Source organism: Bemisia tabaci, chromosome 8, assembly GCF_918797505.1.
Source record: "Bemisia tabaci chromosome 8, PGI_BMITA_v3".
NCBI lineage: Eukaryota > Metazoa > Arthropoda > Insecta > Hemiptera > Aleyrodidae > Bemisia > Bemisia tabaci.
Window position 1 is genome coordinate 19,195,285 of NC_092800.1, and position 20,260 is coordinate 19,215,544.

General features: G+C 34.4%; 2 protein-coding genes across 5 annotated transcripts in view; one reads left to right on the forward strand and one right to left on the reverse strand.

Annotated features, from left to right (window-relative positions):
• The first annotated feature begins 2,106 nt into the window (after positions 1-2,106).
• Positions 2,107-13,224, forward strand: LOC109044531 (protein O-linked-mannose beta-1,2-N-acetylglucosaminyltransferase 1). Of its 2 annotated transcripts, none has more exons than XM_019062310.2 (13): positions 2,107-2,825; positions 3,273-3,377; positions 4,908-5,070; positions 6,139-6,377; positions 6,756-6,911; positions 7,894-7,998; positions 8,638-8,916; positions 9,735-9,911; positions 10,358-10,487; positions 10,691-10,840; positions 11,304-11,477; positions 12,177-12,308; positions 12,992-13,224. In XM_019062310.2, the coding sequence occupies exons 1-13, from the start codon at positions 2,816-2,818 to the stop codon at positions 13,068-13,070; spliced, it is 1,899 nt and encodes a 632-aa protein (XP_018917855.2). In that variant the 5' UTR covers positions 2,107-2,815; the 3' UTR covers positions 13,071-13,224. The 2 variants fall into 2 exon arrangements, with proteins under 2 accessions (XP_018917855.2, XP_018917854.2); XM_019062309.2 differs by having other exon boundaries at positions 2,112-2,825; positions 3,273-3,410.
• A 309-nt stretch (positions 13,225-13,533) lies between these two features.
• Positions 13,534-20,260, reverse strand: part of LOC109044530 (uncharacterized) — a 64,068-nt gene continuing 57,341 nt past the window's right edge. For all 3 annotated transcript variants that reach the window (XM_019062307.2, XM_072303759.1, XM_072303761.1), the window contains exon 22: positions 13,534-18,914. The gene's annotated coding sequence lies outside the window, so the exon portion shown is untranslated. The remainder of the gene's footprint in view (positions 18,915-20,260) is intronic.

Consider the following 20,260-nt stretch of genomic DNA (forward strand, 5'->3'; position numbering starts at 1 on the left):
GAGCCCCAGAGTTTGGCAACATCGGATTTTCCCCATTTGAACCTATGTTAAATAATCGATTCTTTTCGGACAACCTAGCCCCTCCGAGAATCGATAATTTCCATAGGTTTAAATGGAGAAAAGACAATGTTGCCAATTCGCTAGATCTAAAGTACCTATATAGCGAGAGTATGGACAGATCGCTTCATGGAGGGCTTAGGGCCCAAAAGTGCAGCCACCCTTCTGCCTTCTAACCAACTTCCAACGCACAAAATTTCACTGCCAGTCTGCAGATTCCAATTCTAACGAAGATGGCTAAGAATGTACAGAAATGAGCGTTCTTCCGCAAAATTGAGTAAATTTATGCAAAAACTAAGTCAATTACGTGCTTTATAAACGATGGTTCGTAACAATTGTATTAGTAAAGCGCTCTGGATGATTGAAAATCATAGGTTGGCTGCATTTCTGGGCCCTAACTTTATTCGCGGAGACATCGGTGAAGGCCTGATGGATTTTCGGAGTTTCACATCTGTCTATACTCTCGCTATACAGGTACTCTAGCTAGATCCACCAATGTCGTCCACCATTTCCAAAAGTTTAAGAATCAACAATGTAACCTTAAGCGGTCATCTATTTTCCTCCGGTATCTGTCCAGTGTAAGAAAGTCTCCTCTTGCTAGAACTGAATTTTTGTACGCGTGTTGTTTTTATATTTTGTATTTATCTGTACATAAATGTATCTGATCAAGTGATAGTAAACGGTTACTTCCTCGGAATTTTGTCTCTTTTATTCAACATTTTCGCCTATTCCAAATTTTCAATTTCATTCGGCCAGAGTTTGTAGTTGCAGATCAAATCGCCTAAGGGTCCGTCGAACTTCATAGCCACTTGAGTGTTTTTGTTTCTTCAGTGTAACTAGCGCTCATCTCTCGTAGGCAACGTGCCTTCTTCGGCAGAGTAGTATCCTATGAAGCACAGTGCACTGAAAATAATATACATATCGACGGTGAAAGTTGGCAATCATAAAACTCGTTTGCGGTGTCTGAAAATCTCCGCCTCTATGTCATTTTTTAAAGGAGAGCAAATTGACATTATTTCTTGAAGTTTTTGCAGAATTTTCTTCGCATTGAGAAGAAAAATCATGACAGTTTTAAAGAATTGCTGTTGAGTAGTTTTCCATTTAAAAAATAAAGTATGACAGGAAGTCTGCGACGTCGCAAACCGAGTTATGTGATTGCCGACTTGCACCGTCGATATGTGAAAAAAAAAGGCAGCAATTTAATGTAATGCAATTGAATTTCTTCCATAAGGTCGCGATATTTATGCACATTAATTCGTCCATGAGGGCCAATTTTGAACGATCTATAAAACGAATTTCAAAGTACACGCAATTTGCAATGCAGAAACAAAATTGCAACTAATTAAAATTTTACTGCAATCAATCCAATAAATAGAGCCCCTGCAATTAGTAAGCGAGCAACATTCACTACACATCGACACACCAGCGAACATTTTGACCCTGCAATTGCAAGTTATTGCAGCCCGGGTCACTCGACATATACTAAAGTAGAGAAGATATATAAAGCTACTGGCCTTTCTTAAGGGGCTAATACAGACCAGGGTTGCAATATTTAATGAAAAATAAAATCTTAAAATTTCAGAAAAACATAAAAGAGTGGAAAATATTTTTTGAAATCAAGAGAAAAATTAAATTTAAGGCAGATGGTTTTCGCCTTTTGGTGATTTTTTAATCGCGTGTCGCATACCAAGCCCTGAAAATATATTCAAATCTTTCGTATTTTTCATAGCTTTTTGAAATTTTATAAAATATTTCGCAAAAATGTTCCATCTTTCATAATTTTCATTTCACTTTTGCAACCAAGATTCAGCCCAGCCATTCTGTTCTCATCGTCCGTTTCGGAAACTTTCCGTCTACTCCATCTGCATCACTGCGGCCGGTGATACATGGATCAGGTTGGCAGCGCTGCGCGAGGAGCTGGATTTGCGCGGGCGCTGGCGCGCGCGCAAATCAAACTTGCGTCTTTGATCGGTTTCCCCTGTCTCTCAACTTCCACCCTCATCCCCGCAACACCCCCTCACCTTTTCGAGATTCCGACTCGGTATTGTATCGCAGGGTGACTTTCCGCGTTACCAGCCGGTCGGAAAATCGATTGGTGAGCGAGTATCATCCCCTAGCCAGCGATAACACGAAATGAAAGCATTTTGCCTTGAATTAAACTCCCTCTTGATTGTTGTTTGTTGTGTTTTTCTCCAAGTCAAATTGTTGCTCACCACCAATATTTTCTCAAACTACTTAGGTACAAGGCTTTCGTGCGCATTTTCTTTGAAATTTAGTGAGTTATTGAGGTATAATCCGTCTTTTTCAGGAGAATTCCTGAAGTTTTGTCCGATTGAATGTTAAAGGATTCAAGCCACAGATACTTAACCTTAACCCTTTATGAGTAGAATTCTATCGTATCTTAAACATCTATTCTAAGTCTTAAAATATTTTCTTCAATTCAAACTAAATTGGTTTAAACTCTTCGACAACCGACCATCATTTTATTTCTAACTTTAAAGTTTTATTTTGTTTCAAGTGGTTGCCCTAAATTTATTTTTTAAAGTAGGTACCTCAATAGTAGAAAATGATTCATCAAGGAAGCCTCTACGATAAATTTTAGTGTTTTATTAAACACTGCATAAGCACCATTTTTGCGATAGTCCCTGCTGGTTTTCCTCTCCCTACACCTGGTTGGTGGGAAAGGAAAGACCGCATCCCAACTTATGAAACTAGAAGTCATCGCAAAAGCTTCAAACTGCCTGTTACAAGAAGTCTTATGTTCAAAGGTGAGTTCTCTTGAGTTAGCTACCTCATTCTTACACTGCCAAGGTTGACGTTTATGTCATCAATAATTTTTGTGGATCTACATAATTTTTATTTTTGGAAATTAAGAAGAGTTATGATTTTTTCCCCATAAATTCTTTGCATTTTCGGATGAGCAGGTGATTTAACTTCTGCATCTTTGCAGAGCAACAATCTAGATTTTTTTAAGCTCAAATGGAATACTTTTTTTCAGACTTTTTATCAAGGCATTTTAAGATCTACTTGACTGTCCCCATTTTAGTCATAAATGGACATCCGCTGTAAAATTATGAATTAAGTGAACTCCATGCAATGCCTAAAAAATCTCCAGGGTAATCATACAGCTCATATCATCCCCCGTTTTTCAGAATAGCATTTTTTAGATTCAGTGGAGCTAATCAATTCATTATGTTTGTATTTATTGCTTTCAGCGAACCCGAAGATTCTTTTCGGAGGAGTTTTTATAGCAATCTCATGTTCATTCTTCACATCAAATTTCTACAAATGTTGGATCCCTGAGTTTACCAGTGACTTTGGTGAGCTGAGCAATACAACCCTTATTTCTCAAGGTCTGCATCTAATTTATTTGTGCACTCCAATTTTTCCTATACCTTATATCTCGATGAAAGAACTTTTTTCTCCTTTCTTCTTTTGCTTTTCCCTGATAAAAATTGGCAGTAGAATGTGTGTTCCAAAATACTATAGACCTAAAGTCGGCTGTAAGATTTCCAATAGCTTCTGTAGACCTGTACAATTTATTGTAGCCTTTTATAGCCGATGGCGATTAAGCAACAGCCAGACGATAAAGTTTATTCTAAACGTTACTAAATACGGATACTAGGACTTAGTTAGTTTTTCGACTACCGCTCTCTTTTTGTGCCGTAGTATCTTGATTTATTTTCGGAGGAAAGCTCCGTACTTTTGAAGGATGCCTCATTCTTAATATGTTGGAGCGCCTTCAATTTCTTATGTAATTGACTGTGCATGACTGTGCAATACATCTGGTGTGAAATAGTTGCTTCAGACGCCGTGGCACGCTGCGGTGCGGCGGGCGGGCAGAGAGCGCGAAACGCGCATTGGCGCCTACAAACCTAACAGGGATACTTCACGCGTTGCGCAATGCGTGAAGTATCCCTGTTAGGTTTGTAGGCGCCAGCGCGTCGCCGCTCCGCTTTGTGTTAGGCTCTAATATTTAATCTCGCGGAGACAGCGTTTTTCAACTCATGATTTTGAAATGTTTGCACACTCTGTATGGATTATTCTCATTTTAATTGATGAAAAAAAATATGTTTTAAAGGAAAATATAATGTGTGTTTTGTAAATATTAAGGTAGTTCCGTATCAAACTTAATGATTTCCAAAGCACACGAATTTCTACACAATTTCTTATAGCCTTTTATAGCCAATCCAATGGCGATAAAGTGTAAAGCCCGGCGATAGGTACTATAGCCAGACTGTATACTTTTTTATAGCTTCGCATAGCCCGGCTATATGATTTGCTCCGCTTTCTACAGCCCTGGTCCGTAGTGTAATTAATCTAGGAAAGAGGCAGGAATACACTGGAATTTCCTTCCCAGAAAAGAATTGTGCCTTTTCTGATAATTTCACACAAATCAAAATTACTCAGGATGAAATTAAAGAACTATATAAACTTAGACAGATGGGAAGCTGAAGCTGTGTAAAAAATTTCAATTTTTCTCTCTAAAATATGAGGCAACAAGTGGTCGCAAAAACGTCACAATGTTTGAAAAGATTTGTAGACAGCAAGACAGCACAAGACTTGAATCCTCGAATAGCAAACTATTATTGCACCCATGCTGTTTTCTTGCCTACCTCGAGAAATGAAGGCGAAACAGAAGTGTCTGTAACAATGTTAGCACTGCCAAAATTAACTTCTTATTAATATTATTTTTTGTAAGTTGCCAGGTGGGATTCTTCCTGTTTATTTTTACAAGATCTATTTCATGTTTTCTCCAAAAATGCTCAAATTTCTAAAACGGCATGATTTCTCTCTCCTGTTTCCTAATTTACAATTTTTATTGATCAATATCATATCACTTTGTTCAGATGGCAGGACAAGCCACATCCGGGATTCGGCATCGTTCGAGATTAAAGAGATCCTACCGAACTGCGGAATTCCTTATGAGTGTATGAACGACACCTTTCCAGTCCATCTCTATACTGGAGAGAACAAAAGTGACTTCCCTAAATTATGTGTTTTTGGCAAATAGTAAGTAATGTATTCCTTTACCAGGGATGAAACCCTCAGATTAACTGCTCTATGCACCATTGCACCCTCTGCGTTGCAGCATTGGTCAAATACTGGCAGTAGACATACATACTGCCGGAGATATATGATAAAATTGAATAATTAAGTACATGACAAGTTATATTATTTATTGCATAACTTAATCTTTTGTCTGAGACTCTTCAGACATTACTTCATCTCTAAGTAGCACCGATTGCAATTAATTGCCTTTCTTATAGTGTTTCACATAAGTGTTGTCTATTCACTGTCTGTCATTAAATTCATTGTTATAAAATTTAAATAAGTTGCAATTTTTCTTGCATCGCAAATTGTCTACCGCTGGCACACATGGAAATTTGACCATTTGATAAAATTTTTTTTAATCTTGTAATTTCATGGTAAAAAAATTTTTCAATTTAATTGTAAAATTATTTCAATTGTTGCACTGTGCTATGTATTTGAATTCATGCATCATAAAATGGCACACTTGTCGAAATTGAATTGCTTAGAAATTGACCGACCATACCTAAACCACGTTTGAAGATTTTATTGCAGTCTTGCAGGACTGTCCTGAAAATGGAAAAAAAAAAATTAGCATAATACTCTGGCTGCGGTGCAATGAGTCACAGATCTTGGCGCCACGCTCGGATCTCGGCTAAAATTCGGGCCCAGCGCCACAGAGTGTGGCGCCACACTCCTGCAAAATCCTCAAATTTCCCTTATATTTAAAACCGCTTAAGTGCTGGTGCAACCTGCCACAAAGTTCAGCTTACAGTTGACTTTCCGCTCATCTTTGACTTTCGTAAAAAACTGCCCAACCTCTTTTCTTTTGAAAGTTTAATTCTCGATATCATGAATAAACTGACCAAAGCATACCATTCTATAATTTTTATCTCTCTTTTTTTGCCTTCCAGCAATTAAGGTTTTCTAATTACCGTCAATTGAGCAAAACATGATCCATTTTTAAGTATAATTTAGTCATTTATTTTATTTATTTGAAAACAGGTAGTTGTTTGTATTTTAATTTTGTCTGTTTCTTCTCTGCCATAGTGTGCTGGCAGAAGGTGTGAATGGGGTAGGACGAGGGTTGAATGCGGCCATTGTTGATCCTTCTCATGGGGAAATTTTGGCTGTACACAATTTTGATACATACTTAGCTCCTTCATCCCCAACGTTGGAAGAATGGCTGCAGAAAATGATGGAGTTAGATGACATTCTGATTATATTCACTTTTGATGAAGCATCAAAAGAATTTACATCAGAAGCCAAAAAAGCTCTTTTTCAATTAGGTATGATTTCACAAGCTTCAATTAGCTGTTCTTTGGTTTGCTTAATTCAAATGAAAACTTCTATGTAAATACAGTAGGTACTTCTGTTTGACTGTAGTCATATTGCATAAAGGTACTGAAACACACTTTTAATTGTGGAGATTTTTGTGCCAAAGAAGATTTAAACAAACTATCTTAGTTGCATGGACTTTTAAATATTGACTTTTAGAAAATCTAGACATTTCGGAAAATGCACAATTTAGAAACCTATATACTGCTGTTTTCGTTATTAATTAAATATTGCCTTGAAATTTCATAAAATTACGGTTTTGTCATTTTTCACCTTGTCACATACGAGGAGTATTGGTTTTTTGCAAACTAAATTTTCTTCTTTTTCAGGCAGTGGTAAGATCCAAGATCTTCAGTATCGTTCACAGTGGTATATGATATCTCAAAAAGGCATCTCTGGCTTCACTCCGTATGAGACATTGCACAATGCAAAGAACGGTTGGTGGGGAGAACCCATTAATCTACAACTTTGTATTCCTAAGAAAAGTAAGCATGCTATCATCGTTTTAAAGACACACAACTTATAATTATTTTTAGGGATAAGATTTTTACCTTTTTCTCCAAAAGTGTTCTCTTGAGTGGCACATAACAATGACTGCTCTACTGTGCCAAGGAAAACCCCGAATGAACATTCAAGAGTTGCCAAAGTTCCTCTCATAAAATGTTTTTTTTTAAAAGGAGAGTTACAGGTAAAGATATTCCCCCGAAATCTTCAGATAATTTAGATCTGATTTCAAATGAAATTCTCGAATAAATTGGGAGAAAAACTTGCAGCGATTTCCCTGAAAATTCGTGATTTGTCTTTGAAAATTTGGCAACGCCTGAAAGGCTCATATAGCGTTCTTCCTTACCACGTCAGTAGTTGCAGACTTGTCTCGTCTTGGAGTCTGTTAGATTTTAGATCTGATTAATGATTATCATCCTTGAAACTTATTAAAATGTCTGAATTATTAATGAATTTTAAAACCTCTGATTATTTGAAAGCCTAAATTCGTAATACATATTGTCTGAACTTTTTTCCTTGAATTTTTTGAAATACTTATTCACTAACTCAACCATCACCTAATAGGTATGCGCTCTTTGAAAATTGAATTTATGTCTTATGCACCTTTTTATTCTTTGCTTTTTATATATTAATAATATATGATATTTTATTAATTGTTAATTTATCATGGAGTTACAAATTTAAAGAAAGTCAAATTTCTTACAGAGGAGGTACGTCAATTAAGGACATATATTAAAAATTAAAAAATCTTCCTAGTTAGCAAATGTATTCAATTTATAAAATTCGGTAAGGCATTATCAGATGCTTTGGTGTTTTCAGTTTCCTTTACTTCTCTTAAATAATCATAATTATAATCATGTTACACGTTTCACTCATATTTACGCTCTTATACACTTTATAATCATGAATTAGGGGAATATCATCAAGTTTTTAATATTCTATTATTGCCGATTGATTTTCCAGTTGTTCCACTTCCAATCACTCCGGATCCTTTTCCGCGGTGTAATCAGCTTCGTGCATCTTTCTGCGATACAGCGCCTGAGCTTATCTGTGATGAATTTTGTCTAGGTAGGAAATAATGTCATTGTAGTTGTATCATGTCCCTAGGATTATGGGAAACTGAAAAAGTTGAAAAGTCCGTGAAAGTCGTATCCTCCACAAATTTACAAAAAGTTCATCATTAGAGCCAATATTTTTTTTTTAACTAACAATAAAAAAGATTTGAAAATTCTTGTAATCATGATTCCATATGTTTCTAAAAATTCAACATGGCATTTATGCACAATAACGTACAGTATAATGTGATTGATTTAAATCATATTTTTCAATTTAATTATTTAAACCAAACTGAAATTAATTTACTTCAGTTGATTTTTCTACAACTGGGTACCTGCCTCTTGTCAACATTGATAAGTGAATATTTTTGTAGTTGTTTAAGTGACGATAAAGATATTTAAATTAAGAAGCCTAATTCATCTATTCCATCAAAAGTAAATAACTTAAAAAAAGGATGAAATATCTGGTCTCAACTTTTGCCTCCTTCGAAAATTCTCTGATAGATTCTGTTTTCAGTTGTGGAGATGTAAATTTAAATCTACTCTTGTGATTACAAAAATTTGACATTTTTCTGATTAATATCTTAAATGTATTACTTACTTTGTTATCAATATTTCAACAATTTGCTTGACAGTTCTCATCATTTTCTAGGAAACAATCGTCATGAACCAATTGGTGCCGCATTGCTCACGAACAAAAGCTTGATTGGGAATGCCGCCTACTCGACTCCAATTATGGTTTTGTGTGGCAAAAATGAATCAGACTCATTGTCTTTTCTGGTCATGACTCTGACTTCTTTGATCCATCAACCAGGAATCCAGCCGGTCAACGTTCGCTTATTGCACTTTGCCCATCAAACACATATCCCACTCCTGGCAAAACTTTTCGGTTTCTTGAGCAATGTTTACCAGCAGAGCTATTCAAATCAAAGTGAGATATTTTTAATTTAAAAATTTCCATTTCTGTCTGAATTTTAGCTCCGTTTCCATAGATCATTAAAAATGAAGGAGGAGGACAGTTAACTTTGTGAGCTTCTCAGTTGCAGTGAAATTTCTGCTCTCATGCAGACGTAGGTAGTAAAAAAGAATATTCATACACTTTTTGGGGTACCCATCAATATACAGTGAGACACTATTTTTGCATGTAGGTATGACCCTCCACAGAGAAGCCTGTCTAAAGCCCCAGAGGCCAAATCGACAGTAAAACTGCAAAAACTAGTAACCTCATTTTTGAAAGTCCCACTCCTAGTTTATTTTATCTAAAGAGAAAGAACCAAACAAATTTCTCAAAATTTTCACAGAATATTTGTCACACAAAGCTAGAGAAAATAAATCGGGGAGGTTTTCAAAATGATGCTGAGTATTTTTCCATTTAAAAAATTAATTATGACTGAAAGTCTACAGAGTTGCAAACCGAGGTGCGGATTCACCGTCAATATGCACTTCTGCTTTTTAAAATACCTAAACTTATTGACCAAAAGCCACTGAAATAACTTCATGGACTTCAAAGTTCCGAACATTTTCGTTCTGACAAATCCAAGTTTCCAAGAGACTTGGGGATTAATAAACCTTCATTTGAAAAATCTATGTTGGTATATCTCCAGTCTCTTCCATTGCCTCTTTAAAAATATAAGTACGTTCACATTTCTGAGGACTGAAATAAATTTGTCCTTGTTAATTTAAAGAAAGTTTGTACATGATGGAGCTCTTGAATTTTCTCGATAACAAGTTGATGTTTCCTGATTTCAGGCGAAACGGAAATGGCCCTTGATCTAGCACACAACTTTTATCCACAGAAAAAATACATCATTATTATTGAAAGCGAGTTGATTCTCTCGCCTGACTTCTTATTTTTTATGGCCCAAGTCCTACCAGTCATGGAGGGTGATGAAAGCATCATTGGAATCTCAGCCTGGAACCCTTATGGTAAATATGATCTGCTGAACAAAATATTTGAATTTATTTAGGCTACTGATTATGAAAATAATTTTGGTAAACCATTTGCAAATGATTAAAAACTTTGTAATAATGGTCTCTTCAGTTTCCACTCTGTATCCCATAGGATTTTTCTTGACCCACGTTTCATAGAAATGAAAACGTGTTAGGAGATTTTCGTTAACTCTTCACTTTTGCGAGAGCTCCTTTACTGAGACGTATCTCCCTGCATGAATAAGATGAACAGGGTTTAAAAAATGTTGAGAATGAAGAGTAATGTTGAATGAAGAGTAATTTTCGTTATAATTTTTTAAACCATACCTGCAACATTCGCCTAAGGTCACTCTTATGACAGAATTTTCTATTTTTATTAAAACTGAATGTAATAAATTAGTCAAAACATTCATAAAAACTTTCATTTTTTTTTTTTGGCACAGGTTACGAAAATTTGTCATCCAAAAAGCATGAAGCTTACCGCGTTGAATACTTTCCAGGACTTGGATTTTTGATGTCAATGAGAATCTACACAGATTACCTACGAGGAAATTTTTCTTGCTGTTTTGAAAGGTAGATTTCATCATTATTTCGTTTTTACTTTAATAAAAACACTTTTGCATTGCTCTTAATTTTGAAGTTCTTAAGCCAAAACGTTTGATAACTCACCATGAAGTATTTGTAATGAAGATCTTGCAATGCATTCGTGACGAATCCGCGTGGACATCATCTGTATCATTTTCTCAGGATAATTAAAATGTATTTCTGTATTTCAGAAATTTCATCGGTTGGAGTAGCACATTAAAATCCTTGCCTGGATACACTATCATTCCGGATGTCTCCAGGGTATTGCGCCGACCAATCGCTCCTTCAGCAGCATCTGATGAATACCAAAAAATGTTCACATTTCAGAGAGAAACTAATGTGTAAGTACCTCATCTGGATACTAGTTATTTTCCACATGGGTAATTTTATTTAAGAAAATATGATTATCTCAAATTAATATCTGCGTTATTCGTTCTTGTCTGTTAAAACTCAAAAGTTGCCTGCTAAAGTTAAGTTAAGACTTTCTAAAGGAACGGTGATAACTCTTAAAGTAGGTAACAGGATGGTAGAATGGCGCTAGGTCCACACTATTTTCCAGGAAAATCAAAGTAGAAACTTCCAAAAATTGGATTACTTATTGATTTATTGCATCTGCCAGAGCTGAACACATTTCCCTTCAGTCTTGCACCGATACTCGTTAGAGTTTAAACTTTTGACTCAAATAAAATTTTCTAGAATTCTAATTCTAATTGATTGATTCAGGCCACATTCGTAGTATTATTTTTCTCTTACCACTTGAAGTTCACTTGAAGTTCTATCTCCATTCCAATGATTTCTTTCCAGGGATGTTGATGCATGGATCGACCACCCTCACAAGCTGAAGAGCCACCAGTACTTTAATGAAATAGTCAATAAATTATTGTCGAGCACAACAATTCATTTATCAGAGCATGACATATCCAATTGTGCGAGAGAACCAAACATGGCCGCCATCAACGCCTTGCGTAATTTTAAAGGGTGAGTAGGTATGAAGGCTACTATTCAATCCCTGACATCTAGGAATGTTTTCATTAATTTAGATTTTCACATTGAAACTACCTCTCTACATTTGGAACTACAGGTTGACTGTTTCAGGAGAGCCCCTTGTTATTGAACACTTGTTATAGTAACTGATACAGTAAATAGATAGAAAGCGACTTACCTAGGTACATTTTGCACTTTTGATTGACTCCTTGTAGAGTAGATGGAACATTATGACGTATCTTATGTCAACTGCTTGTGAATTGTGAATTGATTAACAATTTTTTTGCATGAATATTACTTTCATGAAAAAATTCTGAAGTCTGAAGAACTATAATGCTACTTATCTCAGAAACAGATCCACGTTCCTCTCTGTAAGAGGAGCAGTAGGATCAAGGTAACAGCAGAGAGAGATGCATCGAAAAACTTTCTGTCAGCTCGTAAAAGAATTATGTAATTATTTAATTAAAGAAAAAATTCATGAGACACTGCTTTGAACGATTTCTTCTTTCCCTAAACTTTGTGGAGGTGAAAAAGAGTGTTGTTAATATTGCAAAACCCTGTAAAAATTTTGAGAGATGATTTTAATTTCTTCTTTTTTCAAAAAAATGGGAGCGGGGATTTTTAAACAGTGTAAACAAGATGTATGGTCTGGTAGTTTCGATATTGATAAGGAATCCTCTTTCTTGTTTTCAGGAAGTCCTTTGTGATCAATTACAATGAAACCTCAAGCCCTGGTTTTGGAACTTTAGTGTCACTCTTGAATTGTTTTGACATTTACTCGCCCAAAGACCATCGCCCATTCAACCTCTACAAAGGGCTATTTCGGTAAGTGTCTTCGGATCCCATGAAAGTTAGAATGAAATTTCTTGCATAAAATTGAAACATCTATTAGTTGTGATATTAGTAGAATGAGTTAACTAGGTACGCAAACTGTAGACTGGCGTTTTGATGGTTCAGGTTAAAAATTAGAAGAAAATTTGTCCAAACACCAAGTTTTTGAAATTAACTGAGTTGTAAATTGCTCTTCAAGAAACACGGTATATGATGATATCCATTACAGCACTGCGCATCATGGTTTCTTCCACCTTTGATTCATCAATTAGTGAAACATAAACTTGCGCTGGTTGCCTCACATGAGGTAAGGATGAAACCAAGGATGGAGAAACAACTACATATGTGCGCCACTACTGTGGATTACATCATACGCTTGAGGGGTGATAGCTAATTATAGTAGGAGTTACATAGACTAAAATTTTGGAGCCTAAATTGAAAGTTTTCCAATCGGGCTGAAATGAAGCTGGTCCCCTTAGAAATGACCCGCTTTTCCGATGGTCCGAATGGTCCGATTTTCTGGTCTAAAACCCTTGATGAGTTCATTGGAGCTCACAACTGGCCAAAAATTTGTTATTATTACAATTATTAATCAACTTAATTTACTACTGATCAAAAGAGAAATACAGAAGTTGTGAAAGAAAGTAATTATTATCACCATCCTCGTTTTTTTGCAGGTTCTCGATGAATGACAATGATGTATTTTTGCTGGAGGCATCATCTCCGTTCCTGCGAACACATTCGCTTCCATTTTAAAGGAAGCTGCCTTAAGTTATCAAAGCGATTCACCCCATTAATGAGGAAAATTTGACCAAACTGTTGAATAATATGTGTAAAGGGAATTTTTTTTAAATAGATTAGTGAGCAAAACGATACATGCATTTTGATACAAAATAAAGTGATATAAAATTATCCTTACGACTTAATTACCCTAAATCTTAATTTTTTCAACATCTTCAAAAAAGAAACAAAAATTCTAAAAGAAAATGACGATTTTAGTAAAAAAATTAGCAGCTTTTTGCATAAAATCAGAATGATATCCAGGAAAATTTTCGTTTAGATATTGCCAACAGTTTCTGAGTAAAAGTGTGAGACAAATTTTGTACAATTTGCGAGACAAATTTTGAAAGAGTTGAAATGTAATTATGTTCCTTTGTCTGAAAAACAATGATGTGGCTAAAACAGGCAATGAGAGAAAAGAAAAGAAAACATTCATAAGTAATTATTGCATCTATGTATTGTAGTTTGAGAGAGTAAACTTAACAAAATAAAACAATTTTTACCTGCTTAATCACACAATAAATTTAAGAGTATTACACATGATAAGATTGTAAATTCAATATTACAAGTGATGGGTATTAATTTACAATATCAAATTTGTACACAAATTTCAAGAAATACAAAGCGGCACTTTGTCAAAGAAGATTGAAAATTTTTAATTGACCGGCAATTTTTGATCGATTTTAATACAAAGAGATTTTAAGGATTGGAATGACACATACAATAAAATTGAACAAGACAGATATTAGGTACAGGGTAAATTTTGTAAAACAATAAAAGAATAAAATCTGCACCTTTATGTTATGGCTACACAATGGACTTTTATTGTGGTGAGATAAAAATAGTTAAGAAAGGGAAAACATAAACATGCATATGTTCCAGGCAAGTAGTCAAATCAGGAATTGGACTGAATGAAGTACTTCAAACAGCTTTAATATGGGGATTAAAAAACTTAATTTAAGGACAAATTCTATGGCTGTCTCTCCCTAATTAGGTGGATGTAATCAGCCTTTGATGTTGTCTAACTTTCTCTCACATTTAATTCTTAAACATTGAACTAGACAACACAATGCTTTAAAACTTTCTCTGAATTTTCCTGAAAGTCTGGAATTCCAAGTCAGAATGTTGCTTAGTTTTCTGGTGAAGAAATTAAACATGATTGGAAATTAGACAACTTTTAATGGAGTTAAGCAGATTCTAGTTAAATCCGCCCAATTGCAAGGCAGCAGAAGATAAAGTATTAAATTTTGTTAATCATTTAATCTAATGCAATTTAAAAAATAGGAAGGGAATAAACGTCAATTTATTTCATTAGTTTTTAAGATATTAAACATCCAAATCTCAAGACTGTAGGAAGTCGTCCTGAAAACTGTTGGAGTATTTACAATTTTACTGATAGCTCGAACATTTTAAAATGTCCTGAATTTTACCATCTGCCTGATAATCTGCTTTTTTACTTAGAGCAAAGTGTTGCCAGTTGATGCACAAGAAAAATTATTAAAGCTGCAAATTTTCAATACTTCTTAAAGATTTATTTTCAACAAAAAAGCGAAAGATACTCAGAAATGAAAAGCCAGAAGACAAGATTCAAATAAAAGGATTTGCTTTCCCTCTGTTTTTTTTCCTGAAAGAGAAGAATTTGTTTAGATGAAAAGTTTAAAACTGACTTTCAAAGAGGGTTGACAAAATGTATATTTAATACTGATCAAAATAGAACTAATCAAGATTAGACAAATCATCAAACAATAGATGATGTCATCCATTTCCTTCCTTTGAACAGTAGGTAACCCTAAGTATGTGAAGGTCCCTAAAGCAAATGCACACATTAATTTTGAAACTTTTTGATGCAGTTATTTAATAATGCATTGTGAAAGAAATGCTTTGATTTCAACTTTATCTAATGGCCCATCACAGAAAGTTACCGGACATGAATTAACATTTTGATCCAAAGGCAAAGGTTAAAAAATTAGGCTCTCGTTTTCTGTTTTTCTTTATTTTTTTGCCATTAGCTTATTTTTAAAATGATAGGTGTTACCAACCTACAACAATAGATTAACAACAACATAGAGATAAAAATATGAAAAGAGAAGAAATAAGTGGACGGATACTTTGAAGGCAACATGTAATACTGTATCACCATTAATACTTCTATGAAATACACACAAAACTTTTAATGAGCATTAAAATGAAAACTGAAAAAGTTACCAGAAATTTTATGAAAAGGACTGTAAATAGCCTTGAATTTATCGATTATGAAATCAAGAATTTTTGAGGAACCCTAGAGCATCTCAATTAAAATTAGTTTGAAAGTATAATGACGGTAAAATCACGTATCTCGATTTGCGACATTGCATACTTCCTGTCATAATTCATTTTTTAATGGAAAACCATTCCAGGTGAGTTCTTTAAGACTTCCATGATTTTTATTTTCGGTGCGAAGAAAATTCTGTGAAAACTTCAGAAATTATGTAGACTTGTTCTTCTTTAAAAAAAAACCAGGGGCGGAGATTTTGAAACAGCAAACGAAATATGTGGTTTGAAAGTTTTACCGTCGGTAAGTCATGCAGTGCTGATTTGGACTACCTCAGACTTGCAATAACTATAATGTCTCGTTCATTTTAGAAACGACGCAAGTGCCATTTGGTTTCCCTATGCAGATACGAGATTCCATGGATGAACCAAAAATAGTAGTTCCTCATTGCAAATACAGTCCGTCGGAATTTCAATTTCTAGCTGTTTATGGAACGTAATTCAAGGCACATCAATTTAAACTCAATGAGCAGTTGTAAAGTAGATAATCTTAATTCAAAACAAAAAACTTCAAAGAAAGTAATGACTCACAAATTTATGGTTATACGTATGGCTTTGAGTGGACCAAAAAAATAATAAGATTATGATTTATGATTTTTCTTAACATTTAACTTAAACCTTTGAGAGCGCAACTTTAGGTCCACGTCCCTTCAAGATGGGAGACTCACACATGAATCATTCATTACTTTAACGAAAGCAAACATGATTTGAAGAGATTCTTGCTTAACTGTATGTGGAGAATACAAATGAGATTTTCATAAGAGATTTCAAACAAGCAATAATGCAGACCAACTTTATTCATGCAACAGAAGTCGGTCTCACAAATCTATTAAGACAAAACTCTACATAACTCACAGGCAGATTGTTTGAAGTGCTTGATACTTTTCAATCAATGATAGCTCTTTTTGGTCATCACTTTGTTTTGCTTCATTAGAAACCAAAAGGATTAATTCAAAGGTTTAAAATAAAATAAAAATATGTACATTAAACAATTTTTTGTACTGAAAGTAAATTCAACGGTCAAAGTTCTAATTATCTCAATGTATGCACATAACTCTAAAAAAATTTTGAAAGTTTGGAACATCAAAGAATCAAATAGTCTCAAACGAATGGATGATTTGTTCTTTCAAAGTGAATTTATCTTTGAAATATCTAAATTATCAGATACATTCTTGACTTCTGTTGCAGAAAGAGAGACAAAAAAATCGTCACACAGTCAGCCGACATAATTATTGAGATTTTCATTTCATTTGCGTGGAGATTTTAAAAAATCTGAGATTACAATTTGTTTAAATCAATGATGTTCATTGATAGCTCATATTCTTTTTATTCTTCTTAAGGTTTAAATACCAGATTGCACACTGGCAATATTTTTCCAAAAATGATTTTAACCACAAACATAAGACACTTACAATGAAACCAAATTAGTCCTCCAATTTTCTGAAAGACAACAAGTTTGTCCAGAATTCTGTCTCAGCATAACAAAATTGAATGGTGATGTACTTATAAAGGAGAAGTCAGCAGATTATTTTAATGGAGTTGAACCTTGAAACTATGGACTTCTCTTAGTTTATGAAAAATCAATTAAATTAAATTACATTACATTAAATTCTCATCTAGCCTGAAAAATTTCAGTGAGAACACAAAACTTCTTGTACAGGTATTGAATAAAAAAGTTACTTCTTAGTCAAGATAAAAGAAAAAAATGCTCTGGAGATTTGGGTACAATGTCCCATAACAAATACTTAAAATAATATCTTTTTTATTTACAATAAACTGAAATAGTTCAAAACTTCCGCTGCAATAGTTTACTAAATTTTTAACCGGTTTAATTAAAAAAACAACCGGTTCAAAAAAGCCTTTTGCCTATTCGACAAATTTGAAAGAGTTTTTGAGGCTATGTTTCATGTTAATTTTGGGCTCTAAACCAAAGCAGAATTTTGCTACTACTTCACAAAACATCATCCAATTTAATGGGATAAAACTTTGTCTTTGTTTTTGAAAATATTTGGTGAAAACGATACTTTGATGGCAACATTAAAGTGGCATAATAAAATACTGTTGTTGTTGCACCCTCATAGATAATGTCAAAGCACACAAACGCACAACTTGGTAAAGTTGTAAACACTATATCCAATTTAAGATGTTAAAATAATAAAATTAAAAATACCCTCACTTAAAGGGAATGTGAAAAGAAAAATTGCACAAGGGCACATAACATTTCATACTGGACTGATAAAACCAGCGCTGTGCCAAGACAGAACCATGCATGTCTTCCAAGGATTATATAATAGCGCTGATCCAATGTAAATTTCTTTGAAATATTATTTTCACTTTTGATCATGACAGTTAGAATTAAAGCTTCATGATACACTGAGACTCAGCAAAACAGGTTTATTTTAAACATACTTCTGTACATCAGACTCCACACATGGAAAGTCAATAGATAGTCCCATTAATTGTCCATGAGTTTTTCGGACACAAACCTGACGCCACAATCATTATGTGGATCTGACACATGCAAAATGTACACATTTGAGCAGCAGCACCAGATCTTGTGCCAAGAGGGGCCAATATCTCATTCATCCTAGCATCCTGGATGCACTGCATAAAGTTCAGACAACGCTGTGAAAAAATTTATGTAGATGCAAAGGTCTGATATGGCCGTCAGTCAACGAGTTAAAAAATTGATGGCACAGAGAAAAAGTTTCTCAAATACTTTTGCATGATTTCATGCGCAAATATCATTGGCCAAAGCAATCTCTTCGGAGGAGGAACAACCCTACTCAAAAGTCACGACTCAACGCCTTCCTTCAAATGTAAAAGGTTAAATTTTTCATTGTTAGTTTTACACCAACAGAAACAGTATAATATCAAATTGAAATTATCTAGGATTAATTAAAGTTTGGAATGTTTGGTCAGTAAAATATTTGGAATAATTTACATATTTTGTACACTTACACCTAGGTCCTTTGATACCGTCAATAATGCTAGAATTAGTAATTTGTTCTACGTTGGGACTTGAGGATACATGAATTTACAGTTACGACTAACGAGATAGGGAGATTAAAGATAAAAGAGTGATTGTTTTTGATTTGTTTGGCCTAACATTCAGCAAACTCGAAACGACCAAAAATAGAGAAATGTTAGGCACTCAACACTTAAACTAATTCCTTAAACAGCTAAAATAATAAATGCACAAGTGAATAAAATTCTTTGTAGTTTGCTCCGCACTTTATGGGTTTGTAAGAATCATTGCAAAATATAGCCATTAGCATCGGCATAGCCAGGAGGTTCTACTGGGCGAGTCAATGGTCTAGGTTGACATAATCGTAGTTTTGTTTTTATTACTTACTGCGTTACAGCCTGCACCGTGTTTTTTGGTTTGTAGTCCTCTCTATACAGTTTTTTGCTTGAAGACAGTTGATACGAGATAGCAGAACCTCAGTTACACTAGATTACTGGCATATTTGAAAGTTCATTCAAATTTTACTAGCACCTTTTCAGCACCTTTCAGAGAACAAAAAAAATTAAATTTGAAATAAGATAGGAGAGTAAAACTGATGTCCAGAGAGGAAGAAATTGTTACCACTAACGAAACAGGGTCTATCTTTGATCGCGGTTAAAACTGAGTACCTACCACAAGAAGGTTATGAGCGGTTAAACGCAATGTCTTGAAGCTAATCGATGGCCGAAGTCCGAAACTAAGTATTTCCGATTGCGACGTCACAAACTTCCTGTCATTGTTATTTTTTCATTGGAAAACTAGTTGACTTAATTTCTGGAAAACTTCCTTGATATTTCTTCTCTATTATCAAGAAATTTGTAAAAATTTCCAGCCAGATAGTTGACTTGTCCCTCATTGAAAAAATAAAAAAGGAGTAGAGATTTTGAAACACCGCAATGGAGAACCCGGTTTCACACTTCAGCCATTGCAATGCATATGGATCCTGTTTACTTGGCGATGGACAGTTGAAAGTTAGTCTAGTTAAACAAGGTTTTCAAAATTTTCGACCGTGATTCTTTTGAAATGATACTTAAGAAGAACACTCTTCATTCAGTGAAAAGATTCACACATATATTCAGCAAATAAGAATGGTCTATTCTTCCCATAAAATGAAGGGAGAGATGGAAGGGATCGAGATGCTTGTTTTCTTGTTTTTGATCATTAAAACAATAGTTATCCTGTACTATATTTGATTTTATCTGTTTCATTGCAGGTTAATTTATCAACTACAAGAGAAATAAAAAATGTTCCTAACTAAGGAGACGTTCCATTGTATATTTTGTTTCTGGTTGATATTCTTTGTTAGGTAATTTGGTTCACCCAGAGATGAATTTTCCTGTGTAGTTATAATTTTACAATACAATATTGGTAGATTGATGAAGAATTATGAATTAACTTGATGATTTTGAGTAAGGAAGTTTTGTGCCGATTTGAATTGAATCTCTAAATTCAGAAATTACCCAAATCGGGCTTTCTTGGATGTTCATTTTTTGCGTGGAGACACTCTTTTTCTGGCTACCACGCAGTTTTTATCGTCTCATAAAAAATTTCATTTTACCGAGATGGGTCGTTTTCAAATTAACAATAAGAGATTCGATTTAGAGGTTGGTTTTCTGCATTCAACAGTCCCCTGAAAGGACTGGTGGACAGGCATACTGCCTTGCTAAGGAAGAAGGCCGTATAAACATTCGAGAGTCCCCGGATTTCCCTAGATAAAAAATGTATTTTTGACAACATTCATGCATTTTTTGCCTTGAATTTTTGGATATTTTAGATTGAATCGTGTACAAAATTGTCTGAACATTTTGGAAAATGATATTCGCAATTTTCCCATTAAATTCGGTTTTAA

What these genes read in the sequence shown, in the direction of transcription:
- LOC109044531 (XM_019062309.2), top strand. An exon ending in CTCAGCCTGGAACCCTTATG is followed by an intron (nt 9,912 to 10,357) that starts GTAAATATGATC and finishes TTTTTGGCACAG; the next exon opens with GTTACGAAAATTTGTCATCC. An exon ending in TTTTCTTGCTGTTTTGAAAG is followed by an intron (nt 10,488 to 10,690) that starts GTAGATTTCATC and finishes TCTGTATTTCAG; the next exon opens with AAATTTCATCGGTTGGAGTA.